Source organism: Halyomorpha halys, unplaced genomic scaffold, assembly GCF_000696795.3.
Source record: "Halyomorpha halys isolate HHAL.00 unplaced genomic scaffold, Hhal_1.1 Scaffold533.1, whole genome shotgun sequence".
NCBI lineage: Eukaryota > Metazoa > Arthropoda > Insecta > Hemiptera > Pentatomidae > Halyomorpha > Halyomorpha halys.
The window spans coordinates 384,318-403,494 of NW_027108067.1; the positions used below are offsets into that span (position 1 = coordinate 384,318).

At 30.6% G+C, this 19,177-nt stretch overlaps 1 protein-coding gene across 9 annotated transcripts in view; it reads left to right on the top strand.

Moving 5' to 3' along the window:
• The window catches only part of Ack-like (activated Cdc42 kinase-like), a 54,327-nt gene that overhangs the window by 10,130 nt on the left and 25,020 nt on the right, over positions 1-19,177 (top strand). For 7 of the 9 annotated variants that reach the window (XM_067046454.1, XM_014425793.3, XM_067046453.1 and 4 more), the window contains exons 13-17: positions 1,144-1,238; positions 1,320-1,496; positions 2,159-2,286; positions 4,479-4,584; positions 12,775-12,923. In XM_067046454.1, coding sequence (XP_066902555.1) covers positions 1,144-1,238; positions 1,320-1,496; positions 2,159-2,286; positions 4,479-4,584; positions 12,775-12,923 — 655 coding nt within the window. Of the gene's footprint in view, positions 1-1,143; positions 1,239-1,319; positions 1,497-2,158; positions 2,287-4,478; positions 4,585-8,158; positions 9,071-10,150; positions 10,194-12,774; positions 12,924-19,177 lie in introns of those variants that run through there. The other 2 variants (XM_067046452.1, XM_067046455.1) reach the window with 2 other exon arrangements.

A 19,177-nucleotide genomic window follows, 5' to 3' on the forward strand; every position in this document is an offset into this window, starting at 1 on the left:
ATATATATATATATTTTTTTTTCTCTTGCATAGTAGCCCTATGCAGGAGGAGTTTATTTAAAAAGTGTACTTACTCCATGCGGAACCGCATACTGTTTGTACGTAATGTGGTTTTAACATTGGAATGTGTTATAGTACTATGCTAACAATATTAAAAGAAAAGAAAAGAGAAACAAAAAAAACAACAAATAAAGTATAAAATACAATAACTAAAATGATGCAATTAGATTATGTGTTTAGAGAAGGCAACTAATTATTTAATGCAATAGGTTCTAAGAATTAAAAGTATAAGGATAATAAATGTAAATACAGTGCAGATGTATAAATTAAATATGGAACTAGAAAAAAACATACTTAAATTAATTATTATTTTATAAGAGGTGCAATTGGGGTACATATGATGATCACATTCAGGCTAAATCTATATTTGAGATGAAGTGCACATGCTCTTTTTTTTTGTATGTTCCGAAGATTTCAGATTGCTTTAGTGGCCATGTATCTCCGTACGTTTTAAATTTTTATTAAATTGAGGATTTGTTGATCGTACAGAGTGCAGTCGAATACGAACTACCGTGCTTAAACATAGATAAATATCATTATAATGATCATAGAAATAATTTGAACATACTACTTAATACGAACAACTGTGCTTAAACATAGATAATATCATATAATAATCATAGAAATAATTAAAACATACTATTTAGTATGTACATCCATGCTTAAACATAGACAACATTGTTGCTGATAATAGGTTTTGTTGAAATGATGATGGATTTTGTTGATTGAAGGAATATTTATAGAAAATGTTCTGTTAACTCGTTCCTAAACTGGGTGCAGCAAGTGAATGTCAGTTAATTTTTTTGGCCCAACTAAGGAGCCATTGATTTTTTTTAGCCTAGCAAGGGTAGTATTAATTTTTTTTTTTTTAGCCCAATGTTTGTTGTTATTTATTTTAATGAAGGTTTTGATTAATTTTCTTTTTTTTGGGTGCTACTGCCTGGTGAAAGAGTCAAGCTGATGTCATAAGTGGTTTAAATTCATATTTAATATCTTAAAATTCTCTAAAAGTTTAATATATTTTTATGTAAACTATATTTAAATAAAAGGCAAGGATCAATTTAAAATATTGTTTTAATTCAGGTTTGAGCTCAGATTGGAACTGTGGAAAAGAATTATCAGACCACGAATATCATGAAATTACTGATGATGAAGCTGTCGATAGCCCCACTTTCCAAGTATGATTATTAAAATTAATTATTTTCATTTATTATTATTTAAATTAATTTTATATGTTATGTTTTTATATTTGATTTTAGTTTGATTTTGGACCAAGCCTTCTTGATGAGATGGATGCTGCGTTCCGAGACTACAAATCCCCTCCCAGGCCGTCTTCACCTACTGCTCATTCACCACCTCCAGCTAATGATGAAGTTATAAATCGTAGAAATGAAATTCAAGAAGCTGCCAATAAAGGGAAAAAGAAACTGGCCACGGTATATTTTTTTAATTTACTAATTTTATGTTTGGTAGATAGTAATAATTACAATTTTTCAATTATTACAATCTAATAAGAAAGTGGAAACTTTTCGATCTAAAGGTTTTATCATAACTATGAAATTTCAAAGTATCCTATTTTAGAATAAAATAAAAGTCCTTCATAAATTTATGAAATGAAATAAACCCGTTTTTTAAAAAATCCATTTACGTTACCTCTATTATCGAATATAGAATTGTTATTTTTCATGAGCAATTTCTGTATTACATCACAATATCCTTTTTGTATGTTTTCTATGTGTTGTGTCACAATTAATGCAAAGGCCTGTGCTATTTAATTTTATGTTTTTGAAGAATTATCTAAAGAAAAATTAAATGCACCAATCATGCATTACTTTAACAATATTATATTTTACTTTTTCTTTTCATTATTATTAAACATGTTGTATGGAAATCCTTACACTCCTTTTGTTTTGTTTCCAAACAAAACAGTTTTCAAATCTGGAGAGTGCGTGGCTCTTCATGGTGCTCCTATCACACAGAGCCAAAACACGTCTCCCTTTCATTTTGTTGTTAAATTTCACAAATCCTTATCTATGTTCTATTAATTATAATTATATTTTCATTTTGTGCCTATTTAAATTTATTATTATAATTGTAGGTTAAACCAATTTCTTCCTCCGATGAAAAAACGTTAGACACAGCTATCGCACTTACTTATGAGCTGGCAAACAAATGTATGGTTCAGCAAGGCGAAGTTAGTCCTGCTAAAAATAAGCTATCTTTCAAGTAAGTTTTCTGTTTATTTTCTCATTAATATATGTTTATTCTCACTCTTTTCTTAACCTGTTTCTTCAGTCTTTCTCGTATAGGTGTCAGCATTTTGAATTATATTTTGTCAGTCACAGTCAGTTTGTAATATTCAATTTAAAAAAGAAGAAGCAACTTTATTTTTGGATGTATCTGTACATAAAATGGACTCATTGTTTATGCCTAGTAGTGATAAGTAAAAGTTAAATAGAGTGAATAAAAAAAAAAGTTTGTTTTCTAACACTATTATTCATTAAAATGAAATGGCTTTTTTGGCTAAGAATATTATCGAAAGAGTATTCCAAAAAACCAAATAGGAGGTAGAATCAGGAAAAGATGAATTCTTAAACTCAAATGGCTAAACAATGCAGAAAATGGTCTTTGAATGTTTTTCTGCAAGAAAGTGGCTATGAGAATGGGAGTAACAGAATGAAAGTTGAGCATTGAGTTTAAAAATTTTGTTGTTCAGTCTTGTTTTCAAGTTTCTTTAATTAAAAAAAAGACTATTGAATATGCAATTTTTATTAACTTTAATAATAATAATAATATTAAAGAAGTTACGAATCCGAAGGTTTGATGCCAATATGACCAATTGCTTTCTATATGCATTGGTCTAGTTATGCCTTTCTAAACTCAAAACTTCAAGATCAGTTTTCATGCTCCTATACTCTTCCACCTGCTCTTCGGCCTAACCCTCGGTCGTTTCCTCATTGGTTCAGTGTTTATTAATATTTTAGAGATATATGTTCCTTACTAAGCCCTACAATCTTGTAATACCATCTTATTCGTTGTAATGTTTCCGTTCTTCTAAATTTTCCGTTTAAGTCATCCTTTTTTGGTCTGAATATTATACACAATACTTTATTTTCTAAAACCTAAAGGTACTGTTCCTCCCTTAGAGGCCATGTTTCACATTCATAAAAAACAGTATGAAAGGTAATAGTTTTGTAAATTATAAATTATAAGTTTTTGTAAAGAAGGCGTGATCTAAGACATTTTAAAATTATAAAATAACAACCATTTCCTGCCTTTATTTCCTTATAAATTTTGTTTTTAAATACTTAAAACTGCATTTACTAGCTTCTATCAAGATAGATGTACTTATATAGCTTCCTCCTTGGCACGTAACAGCTGGCACCTAACAGTACCAGTTCATCAGCTTACCCAAGCACTGATAATTTACTAACCTTTTCATTGAACATCACCTTTCGAACAACAGATTCTAATGCTAAATTAAATAAGACAGTTGATAAAGAATCGTCTTGTTTTAAACACAATGCTGGTCAATTCTAGCTGGAAAATTTTTGTATTGTAATATGAGAGTAGGAGCTTAGAGGAGCTTAACAATAGTGCCAATCTGATTGAGTGAGCTCTTATCTCATACTCACCTTTTATTTTATTTAATTTTTTTTTTCTCGGTGGTTCTACAGATCTTGTAGACCTTTGTCTGCCCAAACCAGCCTTCTCAACGCCTGTCTGTCTTTGGCTACTGCTTTCCAGTTTTCTGCATGGAGCTCTTTTGCAACTTTGTTGATTCAGTCTATCCATTTGGTTTTTGGCCTCCTGTGTGGTCTCTTGCCAACTATAGTGGCATGCATTGTTGTGTAGAGGCGTCCTGATAAATTGCTTCTAGCCACACATCCAGCCATCTTAAGCTCCTAATATTCACATGAGATATTGACTGATCAGTCTCTGTAAGTAGTTGGCTGTAAGTTCTTCTCCTCTATGTGTTAAGGCATGCCAGATTGCTCTTGTAATTGTATGGAGGATTTTCCTTTTAAAATAATCTCTTATTACAATATACAAATTTTCCTGCAGGAATTGACATAGGAAATGGCTGTTCTATTCTAGTTATTATTATTTTTCTTGAACCAATATTTTCTGCCTTAAGCTGTAAGAGGAAACGCATGTTCATAATTAAGCCAGCCCACAGACTGCCACAATTTTTTTTGTATGATCAAGGAGGCATTATTCCCTTTCTATTTGACTTGGTTGTGGTTAGTTATAATGAATGTATATAGCTTTTGTTCTACTAAGCTTCCTTACCTGCCACTGTGCTTTGCCCTCATAAATTAATAAAAAAAAAAATTACTCAATTAAGTTGGTGTTGCAATTATTTTAAAAGCTTATTATAACATTTCTTTTTATCAACTAATTATTTTGTTCTGCAGATTTCCTTCCAGTTCCAACACTCTTCCAGCTCCATCAAAACATCCTCAGACACGAACTGAAGGGAGGACTTTTTCAGACGAAGCCCAATCCATACCTGATGTCCAGGTAAATTTATTATTCTAATTAATAAATTACATGATTTTGTCTTAAATGCGATTTTATTTTATTAACGTACACACATTCATGATTTATAATGTTATAAATTTTAAAATAAGTATTATTTAATTCTTTGTTTATGTTGTCTAATTTCAAATTTATATTGTGTTGATCACGTTAAAAAATGCTACCAAAAGATGTTAATTATGATTATTTATAATAATTGTTGTCAATTCTATATTTAAAACTATTTTGTTTATAAAACAGTGGTCTTGGTTTTCTGCTCACAGAAATGTTTGTCTTTTTATTATATACTCCTTTTACCGTGATGAAGGCTTGGAAATTGGTAACAACTTTGGTAAATACTAATGGGTTTCTTCTCTGTCTCCCCTCTTTACCATTATTTCCTTAATTTAATTATTACTATTTTTAAACCAGATAGTGTAAATTTATATTGTATTGTCTTAGAATATTATATTTATATTAAGGTTTTAGATATTTATTTTTATGTTTTTCGAGTGAAGAAAGGTAATAAAAATGTAAAAGAAATCTATTCGTTTGGGAGGCAATGGAACAAACACCATGATCATCTGAGCTTATTCAGCTTCAGTTGCATTCTGTTGGATAGTGTTTGTCAAAAGTGAAGGATCGTGTTAGCTTTTCTTAGAGGGTTGTAAAATAAACAAATAAAAATTTGTTTTGATGACTTGGGACATTGGTGTTATTGTCGTGAAAATGCAAAAGAACCATGAACCAGCTGAGTGAGAATGGAAATCCCATTAGTCTCTAAGATAAAAAGTTATAACTGGAAACATGAAAAATAATTTTTCATCTGTTAAATTTTTTTAAAAGTATTGTTCCTTATCTATAAAGTAAGAAAAAAAAAATGCCGTCAGCCAGTGATATGGTGGTCAGAAACTACATCATAATATTTCATGAGTGATATTGCCATAGAGCTTAAGTTATATAAATAGCGAAGCTTTGAAGAATTGTTTTGTAATGTCTCCTTGGGATTCCTGTGCGTTCAATGTCAAAATTAATATGTTTTTGCTACATTTGTGCCAATGACAATATTGATACTTTTTTTTTATCTTGTATTGGGTCATTTCATATGAAATCTCCGTTTTTATTATTAAAGAAATTCAAAGTGGGATTATTGAACTTTTGTTGTTTATTATGTTTATGTTTACAGGTTATAATGAGCCGTTATTAATCCTCTCTTTTTTATAGTATTTACTATCATTCCAATCGATTGCATTTGGAGGAGGGTTTTGTAACAAACAGACCTTTCGCCTGTGTTTTGAAACATTTTTGGCTGGTGACACAGATTTGAATAACCAACCCAGAGGAAAACCTCCACTATCAGTTGACAATGATGAACTTAGTTAGGCTTAATGTGGAAGAGAACCCTTACCAAACAAGACTTGCAGCACAACTGAATACAAGTACATCAACAGTTTCTCGACTATTAATGATGCAAACAAAATTGATCTATGGGTACCTCATGAACTTAATGAGCAGCAGCAACTGAAGTGTAATGAGATATGCGTTTCACTGCTTACTAGGCAAAAAATTAAGCCTTTTATCAAAAGAATAATCAATAATCAAAGAATAAAAAGATCATTGTATATGACAACAGGCATTGGTCAGGTCAGTGGTTAAATTATCAATGAAAGATCAAGGCACATACCGAAACCAAATTTGGATCCAAAAAATGATTGTTTTCTGTATGGTGGTCAATGGTAGGAATAATTGATTTCTCCTTTTAATCGAGAGGTGAAATCATCACATCCACATTGTACTGCAGTGATATTGACGTAATGCATCAAAAGCCTGTCAATAAACAAGCTACATTGGGGAATCGGAAGCAACTTATACTCTTACACAATAGAGTATAACTTATAACCTCATATTTCACGACGGTGAAGAAACTAAATGAGCTGTTACAAAGTTCTTCTACACCCGTCTTATTAACCAGACTTATCTTCAACAGATTCCCATCTGTTCAAAAATTTAAACAACTTCATAGATAAAATTTTTGAAAATGATTCTTAGGTTAAAAATGCATTTTTTGAATTCATTTCTTCACAAAACCTGGGAATTTTCAGTTCTGGGATTGAAAAGTTGATAACACCTTGGGGAAAACGTATAGAAAATGAGATTAAATGTTTTGATTTCATAAAGTGTTTTTACTAAACTGAGATTTCATATGAAATAATGCAATTGGTGCTGATGGCTCTTCTGAAAAATTGTTTATATTTTAACTTATTGTATCAGAGTTAATATCTCATTAATGACAATTTTCATATAAAACTATTTTTTTCTATTGTGTAAAATACAGTGCTATATATACCTTTTACAAAGGATTTACTTCAGTATTCTTCTATCTTTGACTATAACATAGCCCTTTGAAAAATAACTTTACCTGGCTGAGGTGTATAAAAGTTATGAATGTGTATTAGCCAATAAAAACTGATGCTTCTAAGATGAAAGTTGATTGGCTCATCGCTGTCAAGAAGGTAGCCCGTTTGGCTCATGACCGACTAATTAGGTATCAGTTACAATAGTTCACTATATTTATTTATTCCAATGTACTCATTGAACAAGCTGTGTATTTTAGCTTTACTTTTTCTCTTTGGTAGCTTCTTGCATTATAGTTATTATTGAGTAGTATATCTTTTGCGGAGGTATTAATTAACCTTTTTTAATGATAATACTAAGAAATTTGATATTTTATAATTTAAGAATAAAAACTATATCTTCTTCTATAGTCCTTTTATTGTCTTAGAAACTGATTTCATTCTCTAGATCTTTCATCAGGGTAAAATAATGCATAATCAATATCAACTAACAATTAATAGAGTAATAAAAAAAAATTATAACTTATAAAATAAATAAAAGTTACAATAAAAAAACTGAAATTAGTGATAATAGTATATGAGTCATAAATAAAACCTGCAAAGCCCTACTTTCTTTTAGGCTATTTAAAAATTATTTACCAGATGGAATCTTCTCTACCTTCTATGTCTTGTAACTGAGTCCTCCGACCTTCTTGGATTATTAATTGACATTGTGATTTTATTTTTATATTAATTTTAGGGTGTTATTTTAACCTGATTAAGGTCTACAGGCCGATAAGATAACTAACTATACAGGAACACAATATATTTTTATTCTTGTAATCTAGGTTCTTCCTGTAACATCAAAAAACTTGCTTATTTAAAGTATTTTAAAATTATTTACTCGATAGTATAGCAGTAGAAAGGTTTATAATTAGATGAAAAAAAAGTTTCATATTGCTTACTAATAGCTAAGATTCTTGTATTTTATTTTATTTTTACCTACCACTATGCTCTGATATATTTTTTAATATTATGTGATATGAGATCTTTTTTTTAAATATTAATCTATTATATTAAGTTTTATATTTACTAACTTGTTTTTATTTTTATTATGGCTTCCCCTCCGGGTACTCCTGGGTATGTTTAATATATTTTTATAATTAATTTTTTTAAACATTCTTCTGTAACTTATTGGATATATTTTCTTCTATTCGTGGTATATTGTTTTCATGCATGAATAGTCTGTTTGCACCAGTTTGCGCTCTCTTTCTTCTTGTACTAGTTTGGAATCATTACGTTCTGGAACTCCGTTCCGTTTACCCCTGTGGGATAGGGCATCGGCAGAATTTTGTTTCGCTAGGTCTCGCGATTTATTGACTAGAAACCCATTGTCAAGTGTGGTGGACTCGTCCACTGAAGTGCTGGACTCCCTCGAGGTCGAACGGTGCAGGCTATCAACAGATACACTGGGGGGATCTCTCGACCCGCTTTCAGAAGCAGCTAGCTCTTCTACTTTGTCTTCTTCTACTTTGAAAGGATCACTTGAACCTGCAAGTGAAAAAGGCCATGTGATGAGATTGATCCATCGTAGGACTGTATCTGATGCGAGAGTTCCTCATCCCCATGCTCCAATTCTTTCACGAAGGGTTCCGCATAGTACTCCTGCTTCTCCTTTACCAGCACACGATTGGGCTGAATCGTCTTCCTCTTCATCATCATCTGGTGGCTTTCCAACTAATTCTTGGCATTCAAAATCGTCTAATTCATCATCTGATGAATTGACTAAAAAACTTTCTTCTGGATCTTCCAGCACATCTTCTTCTGAAGATTTAAGACATGTTCCTGGATTTACCGAAGATTTTCTCAAAGCTCGCTTGTCTACTAAGTTTTAGCAGAAGTTTCTGTAAAATGAATATAGTTTTATTCATTAATAAATGGACTATAGATTTAAAGCTTTGTTTAAAAAATGTGGTTAATTTTCTTTTTTTTTTTTTTCTTTTAGGGATTAGTATTGTTAATATCTCCATTAATGTTAAATGCCTTGAATGGCTTGTTATTAGGTCTATTACTTTGTATCGTAAAAGTTTCTGTAAATGCCATAGTAGTTTTTTTTTTTGCTTTCAGTGTTCTGTTTAAGGACTTGTTTTCATTTTTCTCTATAACTTTTCCTACATTAATATATTATAATATTATGAAGCTTCATAATTAATCATTATTTGAAAGATTGATATAAATGTCATTGAAATTGGGTATAAAAACTAATTATATTTTTTTGAAAATGTAAATATTCTTTATTCATACTTCATAAATCATTTATTTATTTTTTTAAGTTACCTATAAAATTTACCTTAGCAGTAACAATTTTTCTGTGTCAGAATAGAATGTTTGTTTTGTTTTTTTAAGTCTTCCATATTTGATAGGGAACATATTTATGCGAGTGAAAAGTATTTAATTTCTTGTTTGTTCAAGTGCACAAGTTTGTAAATAAAAATTTTTGTATCATTAATTTTCTTATTTTACTTAGAATGATATTTGTTTAATTTTCAATTATCTTCATACTAACTTTAGTATCTTCAAGATTTTTTTTTCCTGTTATGAAGCTTCAAACATTTTTCATAACTTTTCAAGATGTTTTTCTTCTTTTTTGTGTAATGTTTAGGGTTAAGCACATTGGGACGAGGGTCCCACAATGCTCGATCCAGAACAGTGTTTGATTCTCTCCATAGTCAGCTAATATTTTTTTTTCACGACTGTGTTACTGTTCAACTTATGTTTGTATTTATAATAATCTTAAAATTAGATTTTATTTACTAATTCTTCATTGTAATTAAATATAAATTGATATGTACCGTCCATCAGCATGTTGTTCCACTTTAGCCATATGGCGCATCTGATCACAGAAAGTTGCTACTGTTATATTCCAAAATATATTCATTGTTCAATTAATGAATGGATATTCTATAATGTTCGACTAATCTAAACACCAACTATAACTGGCCTTATGTAATACTTAATGCCTTATATTTTCAATAATTTTTAGATTGCATACATTAAATATTTTTAAAAAAAATATTTTTGAAGTGATGCTCAGCAAATCTATTTATTTATATGAAGAAGTGTATTTTTAGAAATTGTACAAATATAATCTTAAATACGATCAAGTTATTATTATTGGCTAATGATCCTTTTCTGGTTTTTGTTCAATGTCCTTTCTTCCTTTCTTTTCTGTCAAGTCCTTTATTTTTATTTTACTTTAGTAGTCTTATTTTGTCAAGCATGTGCTTTATTTAATTTTGGTTTTAATATTGCTTTGAAATTTTTATTTGTTTTGAGAATTTTTTATTTATTTAGGTAATATTGTTTTCATCTTGACTAGATATGTATCAATAAATTTTCTCAACTACTCGGATGATAGAAACTTGATTAGTTGATTATAGTAATAGTTGCTTTGTGTTACTTGTTTTGTTTTTTTAAATTTTGATTGGTAGATTTCTTATTCTCGAGTGCATATTTTTTTATTAGATTTAATATTATTTAAAATTGTTATTTATTAATATAAATATAAAAGCTTTAATTAACAAATTATTTGGTGAAAATAGATGTTTTATATTTCATCAAAATTCAGCTGCATTGTTTTTAATTTTGCAATGATATGAATGTTGCTAACATGACCTGATACCAGATTCGTTAACTACAAAAAACTAAAAATGTGTTACATAGGGCGAGAACGTAAAATGTGATATCCAATATCTAAGATAATTTTTTTTTTTATATATATTATATAAAAGGCCCAAAAATAAAATTAACTTTTTATTAACAGATTTTTAATAATACAATAAATAATGAACTGTTAAAGTAAGAAATGAAAATGTTATGATTAAAATTGTTCATGTGTATTAAAAAAATATAATTAATATTAAGAGATTATATATAACAAAATAATACATTCTTATCATTATGGCCTGCAACCCATTGGCTCACCTTGTTTGACTGAGTTCTGAAGAGAGTAGTTCGTTCTTGCATATTGTATACAATTAGGGGACATATGATTGGATAAGATTTATGATGGCAGTAGTAACTGTAAACATCATATAAAAGGATTTTTCCGGCAAATTTAAACCATGTTTGATTTTTTAACACGAGTGCTTTTCACCAGCAAATAGGCAATAAAAATCCCATTTCTAACAAAAAAAAAATCACATAACTGATTTTTACTCATCTTTGAGGTTTTGCAGTTCCATAAAAATTATATCTAGTCAAGTATCATTTTTTTAAATTTTACTTGCTAACAGCGACACTTAATTTGAAAAATATTAAATTAAATTCAACTTTTTTAATTGGGCCCAAGATTTTTTTTATGGATTGATCTCTACAAGAAGTTTAGTACTAAAAAAAAATTTTAAAAAATACTATATTTTGTAGTTATATTATTTTCAGATAAGAGAAGTATAATACTACATTTCACAATTTGTTTCTGTCCAAAAAAGTGTTTAACTAAAATCCCTATTGAAATCCATACCAATTTTTCCAAGCAATTTAATTGTTATCCAAAATCTATTGTATCTTTCATTACATCTCTTATTTTAAATTTGAAAAAATTAATTTTTCACTTTTTATTCCCCAGCTAAATTATCTTTTAAGTATAAAATAGAATTATAAATTGTAAGAAATAAGTATTTTTATTCATGTGGCTTTTATAAAATCTTTTCCATCCAAATTTAATTTGAAAGATGCAGTATCTTTTATCAGTAAATGATATGAGAATTAACATATTTTTTTTCTCCTAAAATAAGTGATCAATTTGGAGACCCAGTGTTTCTGAATAACTCCAAATAATTCTGCTGTACTGATGGGAAAACTGCTTGTTCTAAACTCATCTTTTCTCTGGTCTTCCGTGTTTATATTTTTTATTTTTATTTATTCATTGAACATTACAACTGTATTAAATAAATACATCTAGTAAATATGATGTGAGTTATATTACAATGGCTTGATACAGTCAGTCTATTGGAGAATCTACTCATTGGTAGAACTCCAATAACATTTCTAGAGTTGAAGATCTCGAGCCATTTTTTTTTTAGACGTATTGATGGATTATCAGGTATTGAAGAGGAAGAAACAAGTGCGTTTGAGTGGTTAGGGAGTTTATCATGGAAGTATAGATATTGGATTCTGCGCAAATTGGCAACATGTGGAACATTGAGGTCCTTATGGATGATTTTATTTGTAACTAAGTGAGGAGCATTAAAGATTTTGGATTGTAAGGATTGGATACAAAAAGAATTCAATGGTTTTAGTTGAGTTCCAAAGGCCAGCTCGGTAAGTCCAAATAGACCTTATTATGGTCGTGTAAATGAGTTTTTTTTAATTAATTCAGAGTTCAGACCTTTTGTCTAGAAAGTGTTGTAATAGCTAGGAATTTCCTGTCTTTTCAATCTTGTATGAGGATCTAAGTTATTGTTTTGTTCAGATGTAGTCCTAAGTAGTGGATCTATTCAACAGGGATAAGTGGAATATTATTTAAGGAAACTTATAGGGCAGGAAGGGTAAAGGTAATTTGATGGGATTTATCGGAATTTGTTTAATCCTCCAGTTTTGATGCCATTCTTCAAGAGTTGTGGGTTGAGATTTGGGAGTTTTGAATAGAATTGATGGGTAACAGCACGCGTCAGCAGCAAAACCATTGTTAATTTTAAGAAGTTAGGAATCTACATTTAGAAACAATACCATCTGTTCAGTTTTTTTTTCTTTTATTATTATTTTGATTTATTTATTTTTTTTTTTTACCCATTGTTTTTCATCATCCCTTCCTTACCAACTAATTCCTTTCTGTTCCTCTCCTTCCTATCCCCGCTAGGGCTCATTGAGCAGTGAAGCAAAGGCAGTTTATTCTCTACTCGTCGAACAGCCTGTGGAAGCCAATCCTCTCCGAATTCTTAGGAATGCTCCTCTCGTTCGACCCAAAGTTAGAGGCAACAAACATCATGTCAGGAGTAATACTATTGGGTAAGCTATAGTACATCCTTCTAGTGACTAAAATATTTAGTATACTGAACTTACTTAATATGTATATATTTTTAACTAAATGTAGTTGCAATATATTTTTATTTTTAAAATAAATTCTAGTAGTATTTTTTTTTTATCTATTACTTGGTAAATCAAGTTAAGCTTTTTTTTTTGTTATAAAATTAATTTATTATTACAGATATAAATTAGAAATCAAAGTAACTGTTAAATTGGGTCTGCTCATTACAATTCCTAGGATTAATTAAATTTAACCAGGGAATGTGATAATTATTTAGTGAAATATAGATTATGACTCAGCTGGGGATCCCCGAAAAGTTGGTAAGACTGACAAAAGCATGTTGGGATGATCCCAAATGTAGAGTCTTAATACAAGAAGTTTTGGAAGCCTTTGAAATCAAAACAGGTCTGATACAAGGAAATGGACTCTCACCAATGCTATTTAACTTAGTTCTAGAAAAAGTGATTAGGAAAACATCTTGCGAAAATTGTTGAGTACACTTCAGAATAAAACAAAATTTTAGCGTAGGCGGACGAGGTTGTGGTCCTAGGAAGTAATGAAGATGGCATGGAAAGACCCTAATAAGAGAAGTAGAGGAAATTGGCTTGCAAGTAAATGAAGATAAAATATGTAGATTATTGTAAGCCGAAGAACGACATGGTTTCCGAAATTAGACAGTTTCAAATACCTCGGCTCTTTGATAAATGATGAATGGACTGGGATTGACCAGCCTATAGCAAGTGGGAAGAGAGCCTTCTAAGAAGACTGAAACTAAGGGTGTAAAATGGCATGATGAAGCCAGCTCTGGGATACCTCAGCTCTAGCAGGCACCCTAAATATAAAGCAGAATTGAGAGCTTTGAACGGAAAGTCCTATCTACAATTACAGGAGCTATACAACAGTGAACTGTTTGCAGAGACTGGTCAGTGATTACTACTTTTCCTTTTGTATAGTGCCGGTTTAATAATTTGAATTATTTTCAAACAGAATATGTGCTTTAAATATTATATTCTCGAAAAAATGTAAATATGGCAGCAGTGTAATAAAAATAAAAGAGGAAACTTCTTATTTCTGGATATAAGAAACGTAATAAAAAAAATCCACTGTGGTACATCTGAAACTTGACATATGGCGGCCATTTTGCAAAATCTAGAACCCTCTGGGTTGACCGACTCTTTATTATCGTCCTTTACATTAGAATCTATTGAAATAAATTAATTTGCAATCATGTTAAATTGCAATTTAATTGGACTATAGTTAAAACCCTCTGAAATTGATCGCAAAACTATCATATAGTCATCCTTAAGTACGTGCGGGTGTGAACCCCATTATCGAAAACGTGAGTTGAGACAATGTAGTACAAGAGCCGGGAAGAAAAAAAGGCAGTTATCTCACCCCAATTTTTAATTACTTTAATGAAAACCATGTATAATTACCAGTCAAAACTGATGAGTCTACCAGGTTTAGGTAGAGGCAATAAAAAATGGCGGCTGTTTAAAACCTTAAAAAAACATTAATTTTTCATTCGGAGCTCTATATCTTAAAAACTACCAACAACACTAGAAAATCTAAAAGAAGAATAAATTTGCTGAAATATGAGCCATAATAGAGCTATTTACGTCCAATAGTTCTCGAGATATAGCCTTTTAAAAAGCAACATTTCATAAAAATGTATTGAAATATCAGCAGTTTGTGAATCTATTTTGAGAAATCCATATCTCAATAATCATTCGACGTACAAAGGTCTATTAGCACTCAAATTAAAGCTAAATAATTGTACTATAAAGTAGTATATGACCTTAACCTTCGTAGGAATAGTAGTTTTCATGATATTTGCTAAAATAAATTGATTTATAGTTGTTCGGACAATAACTTTGATTTATGAAAAACTTTATTTCAGAAACCATTGGACGTACAGATGTCTGCCAGTACTCAAGTTAAAGCCAGTTAAATGTACTATAAAATATTATATAACGTATATCTTTGTAGGAGTAGTAGTTTTTATGATATTTGACAAAATAAACTCACAAAATGATAATTTCTAGCTGTTCATATAAAATGTTGGAATTTGTAAAAAATATATCTTTAGACCCATAAGGCGCACATATGCCAACACCCAAAATAAAGGAAATTTAACTTACTATAAAGTAGTTTAAGACACTTATCTTCGTAGGGGTAGTAGTTTTTATGATATTCACATTTGAATATAAATTTGGTTAATGAAAATATGTCCGAACAACTATAAATCAATTTATTTTAGGAAATTTCATGAAAACTACTACTCCTACGAGAACAAACATTATAAACTACTTTATTGCTCATTAAACTAGTTTTAATTTGAGTGCTGATAGACATCTGTACGTCAAATGTTTTTTTAGATATAGATTTTTCAAAATAAATTCACTAACTACTGATCTTTCAATACGTACCATACAACATTTTTATGCAATGTTACTTTTTAAAAAACTATATCTCGAGAATTATTGAACATAAATAGCTATTAAGGCTTTAATTTTAACAATTTTACTCTAGTTTAAATGACGCTCTCTTAGATTTGCTATTGTTGTTGGTAGTTGTAAAGATATAGAGCTCCGAATAAAAAATTAATTATTTTTAACGTTTTGAAACAGCCGCCATTTTTTATCCCTCATGCCTATACTTGGCTGACTCATCAATTTTGACTGGTAATTATACATAGTTTTCAATCAAGTAATCAAAAATTGGGGTGAAATAACTGACTTTTTTCTCCTCTTGGGCTCTTGTACTAATGGTTCCTTTTCACCTTCCACGTCTTACTGCTTTGAATATAATATGTTGTATCGGAAGACTTTTACTAATTGTTAATTAATTGTGATTAGGTTAGTTATATTGTATTTTTTGAGGGTGAACTACTTTTCTGTTAAACATGTGGACTATAGAATCCTACCATGTGGATATGAAAGAAGATATAATATTTTTTTAATTTAATTCAAACTTGAAGTTCCTGGTGATAACTTTGAAATTTCATTATCCCGATTAATTTAGGTAGCACTGGTTTATTTACGTTAAATTTGACATGTTTACAGTTGTTCTCTGGATAATAGTGATCTTATTTTTTATTGGTGCAATCACATCTTGGTCCTTTGCGTATGGCGTTGCTAGGGAAGTTGGAAAAATGAATAAGAAAGGTTACGCCATTATTGGTGAGTCCCGGGGCCCTGTTTCCTAATAAATTATAAACTAATACTATTAGTCTTGTATTGTAGAAAGATACAACAAAAATTTGAGTAACGGATGTTTTGCCCCACTTTTTAATTCCTATATCCTATTAGCTATCCTTATTATGATACAAACCTTATTAGTGCTTGTACTTCATAATTTGTATACTTGTATTTATAAACTAATGTTATTAGTTTTCTTATGAATTACGGCCTATATTGTTACTAGTTCTTTGTGCTACCAAAAAGTTTATTATTTGTTATTTTTTTTTTTTTTTTGAGCGATAGATTTGTTTTGTTTATTATTTGATTACTTTGACAAAAAACTTTTTTTATTATTACATGCAATTAAACAAGAGAAAACAGTAAAACTGTTTGAACATTGGTAATAATTTCAATACTAATAGTTTCAAGACATTAAACATTTTTGTAGGAAGAACTTAAAGTCTTCAATGAATGATCCTTCGAGCATCTGGACACTGCTCCAAGCGTTTTTCCATTGTTCATAGCTCCCTAGAACTCTACCTGTGGGAAGTATTGAAGGGACCTCATTGAAGCTGCCTGGAACTGGGATCGTGTCCAATCGCTTCCATTTCAAGTCTTTCTGATTCGGGAAAACAAAAAGAAGTCGCTAGGAGCGAAATCGGTGCTGTCGGGTGCGTCAGTGTTGGCGGCTTGAACTTGGCCAGAGCTTGTTGGCGGCTTGTGACCTTGGAGAAGGCGTGGGATCATGGTCGGTGGTCTCTCGAAATGAAAATTTAACCCCTCACCATGCTTAGAATAGGGTGTTCCTCTTAGATAATACTCTCCCCCCCCCCACCTTCGACCAGGAAGGGAGTCATCGAGGAGTTTCGCTATAATTACACTAAGTTAATCATTAAATGGTCCTAAACATAAAGAAATTAAAGGTCTTGAAGAACAATTAAACTTAAGTAATTGTAAGACACAATGACTGTAATTGTGTTAAAGTAATTTTGATAAAATTACTCACTTCTTGACACTTAGTACTTGTTATTACAAATACATGTAATTTACCTTATCCGTGAATTCAGTTTATTTGAAAATATTTCTTATGAGCAGAAATCCTAAAAGTTAAAATGAATTGATTTGTAAGCTTCCGATCTTAAAATTGATTTTATATTTATTTCCGTAACCATACTAACCCATTAATTCTTAATCTTTCATCCTTAATAATCCCTGATAATCCTCCGAGGCGTCTGAAAAGAAGATGGCCACGGGACCTTCTAATTTAAATTAATGTTTGAAGTACCACCAATGGGTGGTTCCTTCCCAAGATTTTCAAGTATATATGGAACATACTACATATTTACCTATTGTATTATTTTGTACAGTTGTAAATTACATTAAATAAATAATTTAAAAAAAAAATATTTATTTCCAATATCCTCGAAGTCATATAAATAAACTGTAATATTGTAGGAAAATAGTCCGATTAGCGGTCTATTAAGTTATCAAAATAGTAAAAAAGGGTAGGGGAGCCGTTTTCGAAGTTGCATTCAAAAATACATTTAGGTATTGCTGAGAATTTTATGAAACTGGTGTGTATATAAACATTCATTTCATTTCAGGTATGAATACTAAGGTTACCTACCTTCAGTAATGAGGCAAAACCGATTCTAAATAGACTTGTAAAATTTATAACTAAGGCGCTGTGCTACTACTACAGGGCAGATAATTATTTATTTTGTAACTATAGTTGTGAGCCAACCCTGTGGGTTCTGGAGCCTTCATGGGATCCACCCAGCCTCATAATGAGAGTATCCATAATTGGGGAAAAATCTGGAGGTTGTGTGTGATCTTAAAAAAATCAGTGAATAGCTTTGATATATTTTGAGGGTCAGAAGTGAGTATTGCAAGCTGTTGGATAGATTAGGTTCAAATCAAGCCAGATTTCTTATACACATATATTTTTGCCAGTTATGACTACACTGTTTGTTCTTTACGTTTGTTGTTTGTATAAACCCCTCCTAGATTAGGAAGGGCTGGATATTTATATATTCTATTCAGGGTTTGAACATTGATGTATGTTACTTTTTTCATAATTTACTATTTCTTCCAACGTTATTATCAAAATACTGTTGTGTTCACATTTGTTCAAAAGATCAACTATTAGTGTTTTCAACGATTCAATACCAATTTCAAAAGCGAGAGTCATCTGCATTAATATTGAGGAGTTAATACATTAGCTAATCACATAGTGAAAGTACTTGTTGGTCTGAATTCCATCTTCTCATGGATTTTCTTCTGTTTCCGGTCTTAACCTAGCGATTATGTAGAACAATGGGGGTGTTGCCCATTATAATTATAATAAAAGCCTAACGAACCCGAAGGTTCGGTGCCGATACCGCCAAACGCTCTCTGCATACTTCCTTCCAGTGATGCCCCTCCAAACCCAATTCCACTAAATCAGTTTTAACGCAATCCTCCCATCTACGTTTCGGTCTACCCCTCGGACGTTTACCCGTTATTTCAGTGTTTATTAACATTTTAGTGATCTGCTCGTTACTAAGCCCTACAACCTTGCATGCCCATATTATACGCCGCAATGCTATAACTTGAATTATATTTACCGGGTGTAGTTCCCTTAATTCAGCATTGTGTAATGTTCTAAATTCTCCCGTTAATTCATCCTTTTTCGATCCGAATATTTTGCGTAATACTTTATTTTCGAAAACTTTAAGACACTGTTCATCCCTTAGTGTAAGAGGCCACGTCTCACATCCATATAGAGCAGTGGGAAGGATAATGGTTTTATAAATTCTAATTTTTAAGTTTTGCGATAGAAGGCGCGAGCTAAGCAGTTTCGAAATTGAAAAATAACAAGCATTTCCCGCCTTCAACCTAGCTTTTATTTCCTCCTCAATTTTGTTTTTTTCTAGTTACCGTAAATACTTAAACCTATCTACCTTTTCAAACATATTTCCTCCCATATCTATATCACCAAAATTGCTGGCGTTTTTACTGCTAACCATGTATTTTGTTTTATCTGTATTTATATATATCTCTATTTTTATTTT